Source organism: Saccoglossus kowalevskii, chromosome 22 (assembly GCF_978046115.1).
Source record: "Saccoglossus kowalevskii chromosome 22, keSacKowa6.1, whole genome shotgun sequence".
In the NCBI taxonomy this organism is placed as follows: Eukaryota; Metazoa; Hemichordata; class Enteropneusta; family Harrimaniidae; genus Saccoglossus; species Saccoglossus kowalevskii.
In genome coordinates, this window is record NC_140662.1 from 16723690 (window position 1) to 16732992 (window position 9303).

Sequence of the window (9303 nt, forward strand, 5' to 3'; positions counted from 1 at the left end):
ATGGGATCGTGTGAGCATGGTATATTATGTGAATACAGTGAGTTGTTATTTAATGTTATTCATCTATTCACCTATGTAGTTTAGGTGGGTTTCGAGTTCCTCCGTCCAACACACTAGTTTCAATATTAATTCATTCCTCATTATTAATATTTTCAGTGGAGAATAATGTATTACCCCCTCCCCTTAATTCGTACACCTATTTAATTAATGTGCCTAAGAATTGCCTCGGACGACATGCGGCGCGAGTTTGAATTCATAAAACAGATAAATATATATCTCGCGCGTTATTGTTAATGATCGATGAAACAATAAATGTAATCCAATTATCGTGTCTTCATTGGCAAGCTGTTTGTGAATTATAACATAACTGGTAGCTTCTGACGTTTGATGGCGTTATATATGGGGAACCTTTTACCCGCGTATGAGCGAAATTGATCGCATAGTACTTATTTCCTAGTAAATTATCACCGCCTGTTTCCGGGTTCAATCGTTCGTTCTCGAATCAGGTTACGTAGGTACTGGAGATTATAGTCTAGATTTCCACGCTCTATTTCTAGGCTGTAGCCAACGACTGGTGAACCTTAACAATACTCTTCTCACGTCGAAATGCATTTTACAGTTCTAGAAGCTCTCGCTAACTGAGACTGGAAGGAAGGAATTAAAATTTGTTCATAACGTGCTCTTCGTCTAAAATTCCAGAAAATGTTTAAACGAATGCATAATTGTCTTCTGCCCTCAAAAATATCTTCTTTGAACAACATTCTCCTACATTGTGTACGTTACTTACAATTATTTTAAATCAGTTACTGTCTCCGAATGAGAGAGAAGCATGCATACTAAACTAATCAGATCCTGCCAACTCGATGAGAAGCCCGGGATTGTGCCACCGTCTTCTGCCAACTTGATACAAAGCCTGTTATTGAGTAGCTGGGGTTTGTTAACCCCGACACTAAGCCCGTTAAGATGAAGAGCTGGGTTTAATCGCCAGATCCTGACAACTCAACACGAAGCCATGGATTTAGTTGTCAGATCCCACCTGCGAATTCGACATGAAAACTAGGTGTGGGTCATCGGCTCCTGCAAACTCACACAAAGCCCTGGTGTGTGTCAACAGATTCTACTTATTTTATGACCAGGGTTGAGTCGTCGTATCATGCTAATAAAAAATAAGCTCCGGCTTCATTTACCAGATACAACTTAACACAAATCCCGGGTGTCTCATCAGATCCTGTCAATTTGACATGAATCCCGGAGTTGACTGTGTCAAAATCATGCAACTGCCACGGCTCACGATGGTTCAATTGTGATGTCTAGTTTTCAGCGCTAACGTGGAATATCTACGGCTGCCAGGACTCGTTTAAAAAGTATCAGTTGTTTGAATTTCTGAATATAAATCACCCCAGTAATTTCTACTTCGTAAAGGAAACCCACACTATTCCCTCCGTTTAACCAACTTGGCAAGTTATATGGAGGGCCCCTGTTTTAATATTATGGTCTTGACCAACAGCCCGAGGGCAGACAACAAATTATGTCACTCCCCGATTGACCATGTGTTATCAGGTTTATCACATCTAACAGACATCCACCATGCACAATTCCATCTAATATTACATCTCCTACAAATTACTTATATTTCAAGTACATTACTCAATACCATACAAACATCGTTTACTAAAACATACGGGAAATACGCACAGTAATTATACTTGTTTTGATAACTGTGTTTCAGCAATGTGAATCACTCAATTTATCGAGTATAGCATTTTTGAAATGAATTGAAAAATTATCAAATTTATTCCACCACTCGCCAGATAAAAATCTCAGAGTGACTGAAATTACTTACTCACGAACGTCCCACACCTTCTTTTCACAAGCCACACACATTTTGGTGAGCATGTTTGGGAATAAATATCCGTATTTTTTCGTAGTTTTTACAGCATTAACATTTCATACATGTTATACAATTTAGCTGTGAATATAGAATGACAGCATCTTTCTGCGATAATTTTACCACAATGGTGCACACGATTTGTTTTTGTCGAAGGAGTCTCACCAAGTACGTGAATATGTTTTAACACGAACCTCTATAATCTATAAGATGGGCTGAGGTTTTCAATTACTACATTTCCAAGGATGGTATACATTTGTAAACAAATCATTCACTCATGGACGTTCACAGATGACACTAGTAGAGGATGTGTTGTGAATGAAGACCAAATGCACACAGTGTACTTTGACTAAAACGTCATGATTTTATGTAAATCACTTTTCAACGAGCGAGGTATAATATAGACAATTTATTGCACGTGATATTGAAAGTCAGCAACGCCATGTTTCTATTCATGTTTACTTTATCACATGTGTTTACAAGTATTTGATTATTTCTGATTCATAATCTCTCCAGTTATGATATAATGAATACATTGAACCCCGATTAGGTTAATCCCATACGGCAAGGCAGTTCAGTGCAATAGTGCAATGCAGTAATTATCTGTATTTCAATAATTATAATGCAAATTCCGGCCTGCTGACTGTTTATGCATGAGTCAGATTGAACTGTTGACATCATTCCTATGGTTCAACTGCAGTAGTGCATTATATCACGATATAATTGCGTACAATCAGTTTTAAGGAAAAAGCTCAGATGTTATTAATTGGAACAAGTAATTATTTTGTTTGATTACTGCAAATATTTGTTGATATAGAGACGACGTTTGACGCGGAGTTACATTTTTTGGCCAATACATTCTATTTTAAATGTTATGTACATTTAATCAGTGTCAGTGCTAAATACGAAATTATGTGATTCTTTCACGGTATTTGCATATTTCACGGTCATATTACATGGTCATGGTCAAACACTCTGCACTGCATATCTAACAATACTAACGCATATATATATAGCATTACAAAATATAATAAAATGTTGCTTTCACTGTTTTTACTTACAGCTTGTATAGCTATTGCTAACTGCCAAGAATTACGTTGTACTTCATCAACGAATCATACATGTGAACGATGTATCTATGAGAGAGGTCCGAATATTACTGCATATCAATTGATAGATGACGGTGGATATTCTAACAGGATATGTGAACGTACGTTTATGTCACACTATGATAGTATTACGAGAATATGTGTATTTTCCATTGTGTTGTAATCTGTTCACCATGTAAAACATCACAAACAACAATAGATATAATTATATAATTGGTATAATTATTCATAAGAGTATACGACGGTGGTAGTCTATGTACTTGAATGAACAATATTTGCAGATTGTTAAAAGTGCGACGGCCACGAGAAGTATTTTTGCCCCTCAAATAATGCCTCAAATGGTATTTAATTATCAACCTTCCGTACCGCGTCTACTTCCCCTGGCCTATATGTGCAGCCATGGCAACGACGAACACGACAAATGAACATATCGCGTGGCGTTCTCGCTCCCAACGTGATCTCGACTGTCATTTGTGAATGCGATATACATGTACTTACCATATACACGTACAATTACAGAGAGATGCTCCTGGCGTCCAGATAGTCAGTTTTGTTACCCTGGACGATGCACGACAACGCCCTCAACGTGTTCATGTGCACCAAACTTCAGTGGAAATAACTGCCTGCAAAGTAGGTGTATATATTTCATAACTGTAAAATAATGAACAAGTTCTGATAAAAATATTTTACTATTTGCTTTTTCATGCCATCATATTTATCGTTTTGCCGTGTTTATTTTCGTTTCAAAATGTTCGGCTATTATCAGATAACATTTAAATTATAATACCAATATTGAATTTATATCTTTCTCCAAAGTAGTAACATGCATGTATCCTTATGTTTCAGTGAATACATCTCCCGTCATGCAATACTGCTTGGGAACACTGATTCAGACGACAGGTGACTACAGAGCAGACGCCGACTGTGACAATCACGTGACGGCACCTACAACTGTTTACACAAATATCCAACCAGATCGTATCCAGGTTGAGTGGCATAACAGTTACACAGGTCCTAACGCCGCTGATTGGCCACAACAGTATTATGTGGAAGATTTCAAAGTTGGCGTCATTTCAGCATCTTATGATTGGTGGGTTATCAGAGGTAAGCGTTGCAGACAAGTTGAGTTTATCATTTTATATCGAGTTATTTTTTAATGTTTGTAAATTTGTACTCAACATCTAATATTTCCGGTATTTTGTTTATCTAGATGGAAATTATGTCAAAAATGGGAATGTCACATGTTCTATTGGATACAGTCAGGACAATCCACATCAAGCTATGCACGACTGTACCGTCACAGGTGATATTGTTTTCAGCTTTCAACATGGGGACAGGTACGACTATAAATAAGGATATACAACTTTGCTTCCATAAATCGCGTTTTTTAATGTTGCATCTTGTAAACTAAACAATTGATTAATTTTAGTTTACATACGAATTCAAACTCGCCTCACCAAATCAAGTGACAGTACACTCAGCCACTCAAGTTCGAAGTTCATTTTGTCATATTATTCATAATAGAATTTTCTTTTTGACAGGTTTTACTTCACAGCAAAGGCTCGCAATGGTGGATACATTACTATAAGGAATTATGACCCACCTTCCAATTATACAATTAATCCAAAGATTTATTACACAGGAATAGATATAGCACATACCGCAGACTTTACCCTGGACTATCAGCCTCCAGAACATTGTACAGTTACCGGAAGTTGCTCTGATAATATGCTCGATAGGGGACCAGCGATAACTAAAATTGTACGTCGACTGTGAGAATATGTTTTCATATACCTTTTAACAGAACATAATGAATATTTTTATACATCTGTCACCGTAAAGCCATAAATTACAGCGTGCCGTAATTTTGTGGTATTGCACTGGGTATTTTTATCCTACCATATTAGGAAATACGAGTTTCAAATATGAAACTCCACCCAACTCCGAACTCCAGACAACGAAGATTGCTGATTCTGTTCTAAAAAGTAATTTTGGCATTCCCGTGATGTATCCTTGCAAGGAAAAGATATATAATAATATGGTTATTTCGAGGATACCTCAAAGTATGTACTCAGACAGTACACCATTGTATCATACTCAGCTGCGGGTCGGTCAATACTCCCTCTGTACTGTCTTCAGGCACACTTTTTGGTATCCTCGTAATAACGTCATATTATAACTTTATTTATATGCAGACGACCTTTTCCTGGCCATTGTGATCAATATGATACATAATAACGATTTCCTAACAAACAACAAATAATAGAAATATGGTCCTGTGTGAAGTGGCTTTCAATATTCATCAATGTTTAGTGAACAAATAAACTATTATAGATCGATTTACATGATAAACATGTTCAGTTTGTTGAAGTTACCTGGGTAACATATGCAGAATAATTCCATATTATCAATTACTATGTAAATTACTTAATTATTATGCAAGGACTGGTATCACAATCTGGTCTTTAATTCATTGTTTGGTTGTGTTAAATATTATGTATCGAAAGGGGTTTAGATAATGATGGAATCAAATTTTACACATCCATCCAGAAATATGACACACAAACATTTTATGCCTTTCTAAGCTCCTTCTGTGCACGATGTATCCAATGTAGATCTTTTTACTATTGAATACCCAGTCTCCCCAAAACCACGGTCCAATATACTATTATTGTAGACAAATTGTTTGTTTAATATTTCTGCAGGGTGAAATAACTGTGCAGTATAATGGTTGGTTTGACGACCTTTCTGGTATACTACGATATGAATATGAAGTATATAAGATGCAAGCATATGGTGATGTATTGGGATATAGTTCAATACCACCTGTACTGAGTGGACAACTAGATCCACCAGATACACAGTTTAATATCACATTAAGTGACCCAGGTACAGTAAATCTACTACCTACAAAGTTTACTCTCTCATTAATTGACCCAGATATAGTAGATCTACCAGCTACACATTTAACTATCCCATTAAAAAATCCAGGTAGAGTAGACTTACCAGCTTCACAGTTAACTATCGCATTAAGAAACACAGGTATGGTAGACCTACCAGCTTCACAGTTTACTATCTCATTAAGTAACCCAGGTATAGTAGACCTACCAGCTTCACAGTTAAATATCCCATTAACAAACCCAGGTATGGTAGACCTACCAGCTTCACAGTTTACTATCTCATTAAGTAACCTAGGTATGGTAGACCTACCAGCCACACAGTTTGGTATCTTATTAAGAAACCCAGGTATAGTACGTCTACCATCTGCACCTCGACTATATCATTGAGTTATCAGGTATAACATATCTTCCACATAACCAGTTCACTATACCACTAAGTGACCTAAGTAGAGTAAATATATCATCTACTTCATTCACTATCTCATTGAGTGACACGGGTATAGTGGATATACCAGCTACATACGTGCAATACAATTACAGCTCATATAACAGATAAATTCAACATATTAAATAAGTAAATTAACATATCCTTACATTCCAGGAGTATATTGTGTCATGCTTACTGTTGATGACGTAGCGGGTAACCATAATAGAGCCAGACGATTCCTAATATTTGATGATGTCAACGGAGTTAATACAACAGACCAGTTCCCTATCTGGGTTGACTCTGCAGCGGAAAATAGCACCCACCTTTGGCAAACTGATCTTCAAGACCCCAGTAATACTGGGCCACAGGTAAGTCAGTCATGTGGATTATTAATGTTGATAAACCTCAGCGAAAATTGTATATCTTCACGGAAAGCCGTTAGTAATATCAAAGTCGAATGGAATAATAACTGTATGAATGTACTCTTCAAACAATGTAGAAGCGATGATGATAGCGCCACGAACGTCGGACAATGATGCGATAAGCAAAGCATTCATATTATATGCGTATTATATGTGGCACAGAAACACTCAACTTATCGGTCGCACAACCTCACAGGCGACTCCGATTGTAAAATGCTTAGATGGTTTGAATGCGAAATACGTCATCCCTTTTTCTTGTTGAGAAAAAAAAAACATTTCTTAACTCGTGGCACATGCTTTGATCCCCTCACAGGTAGTAATGCAATGGCCAGGACACTTCTATAACTGGTTCCACAGGGAACATAAATTCCTGAATGCCATTGAAGATAATTCACCTCCATTGACGTCAGATTATGAAGAAGTCACAGGTCAACCTCCAACTACCAGATCACGTGAGGCAATACCAAATATCAATGCAATCGTGCGTTTCGAAGTAAATTACGGCATAGACCACCGGGGAGGGCGCACTATCACTTCTCCTACTGGTAACTGGCAAGACGTTGATGATATTTTGGTGAGTAAGAATGTTTATTAGAAACATAGAATGAGGAATTCTTTAATTTTCATATTTATTTTTCTTTGGAAACAGATTAACCCGATCTCGACCCGGGCTAGTGTAGGTCGGAGAAAATGTGCTTGTTTCGACCACGACGTTCCGGGATTGCACAACGCCCTCTAACGGCACGAGTGGTATCCGAGTACTCCTTGTCACTACAAAACGACCTACAAGCATCTTGTGATTATGACTTATAATACGTGGTCAAGGAATTATTAACTTGTATTTTGAATTTGATAGACAGAACGTTAACAAGATGTGGGTCGTAATGTCGACAATGGCGCGTGATGAAGGGGCGTTTTTTGTTGGTCCATTTATAACATATGTTTCACATTCTAATTAGATGACCAGTATCCAGCTTATTTATCTGACTAATGTGTATGCATAAGATGACCCCCCTGGTGTGATTTTTTCAATTTTAAGCTGTGATCGGCCCAATCTATGTAATGATCCCCGCATTCTGCACTACAATCTGCCCACCATTACATATACAGGGCTAGCCATGTGTACTTCATTTAAGTTAATACCTATTATCGGATTTGATCAAGCTGTGAATAATCTCAAACACATTTGCTTTTTCTCTGTCTTCAGGTGGAGCAACAGGGATTCGACATACCACGCAACGATGGCGATTCCATTCATTTATGGGTGAGAGCTACAGACGTGATGGGCAATATAAACCAGGATGATGTACTGATTCACGTGGATTCATCGCCACCAGAAATCCATGATATATCGTTAATGAGACATGGACAGACACAGCTAGCAGTGCACAATTCTGTTGACCTGTATGATATGAGGTTGGTGAAATGCATGATGTACTCCTTTCTAGAATTTCTCAAATCATTCACACACTAGCTCAAAATTAGACCAAGGTACAGTAACTGTTACGGGTGTAGTCAAAGATGACCACCAGCAATAACCACAACAAACTACGTTGCTGTAATCATATCATATCACAAACCGCAACGACTTTCATACAGTTTGATATTGTAAAATCCATAAACATCAACATAAATAAACAACATAACTATTTCTACAGATTTTACCCATCTAAAGAAACAATCTTCTTCATTTTTTGATCGGACATTTCTAGAGGATCGTGTGTCAAAGACATGTCGGGCATACTTCATCAATGACTGGTCACAATTTCGTGTTATTCTTTTACACTTGACACATCATTGTTCTAAAATATACAAATGCAATGCCTGTTATCGGGCTACATTACAAATATATATGATCTTGTTTCTCATTGATTCCTAAACAGGGTTGTTTTCCAAACATATGACGATCACAGCAGGTTACATAACATACACTGGAAACTAGCAGACATGGCAGACGGTAATGTGGTTCATGGTGAAGGTCAAGTTGCTGTCAGAAGACCAATAGTAAGTGTATTTGATGTTGAAATGTAACGAATGATTTTGATTAATTTTCGACGCATCTCCGTAATGTTTCGAATTACCTTAAAGTGTTTCAAACACAAATTATGTATTCACGTGTGATTTTGAGGCATTGTGGGAAATTAAATACTGTGCGTTATGCATGATGGTAACTATATGACGTCATTTGTTTTCAAGGTTGGCAATACTACATGTGACCCTCCGAACTGCGGATGTATACAAAAAAACAACGAATGTTACTATAGAGATTATGCAATTGAACTTGATGCCAATAAATTAAATCTACCAACTGGAAACCACGACCATGATTACTTATTCACCATCACAGTAACAAACAACGCCATGCTTGTGGATGTAAAGACCTTCCAGGTACAGTGTTGTAGCAGTCTGTAAGAATGTAGTTGTTATCATTGTCAACTTATATAATCATTGTTTCGTGTTGTGTTCGTCATGGACACACGAATTTCATTAATATGATACTCAACTGGCGATAGTTATTTCCATCACTGGGATTATTTTGAACATTTCACCATTCACA

At 37.3% G+C, this 9303-nt stretch overlaps 1 protein-coding gene across 1 annotated transcript; it reads left to right on the forward strand.

Moving 5' to 3' along the window:
- LOC146729060 (uncharacterized) lies at positions 1–9158 on the forward strand. Its single transcript, XM_085495783.1, has 12 exons — positions 1–37; positions 2952–3098; positions 3517–3627; positions 3844–4101; positions 4208–4334; positions 4539–4758; positions 5703–5886; positions 6499–6692; positions 7060–7320; positions 7954–8162; positions 8630–8758; positions 8957–9158. Exons 1-12 carry the CDS (start codon positions 1–3, stop codon positions 9156–9158), a joined length of 2079 nt encoding a protein of 692 aa, XP_085351909.1.
- The last annotated feature ends 145 nt before the right edge of the window (positions 9159–9303 follow it).

Excerpts from the sequence above, each read along its gene's own strand:
- LOC146729060 (XM_085495783.1), top strand. The coding sequence starts at position 1 with ATGGGATCGTGTGAGCATGGTATATTATGTGAATACA. Across the intron at positions 5,887-6,498 it reads TATCACATTAAGTGACCCAG|GAGTATATTGTGTCATGCTT; the intron begins GTACAGTAAATC and ends CTTACATTCCAG. Across the intron at positions 6,693-7,059 it reads CCAGTAATACTGGGCCACAG|GTAGTAATGCAATGGCCAGG; the intron begins GTAAGTCAGTCA and ends ATCCCCTCACAG.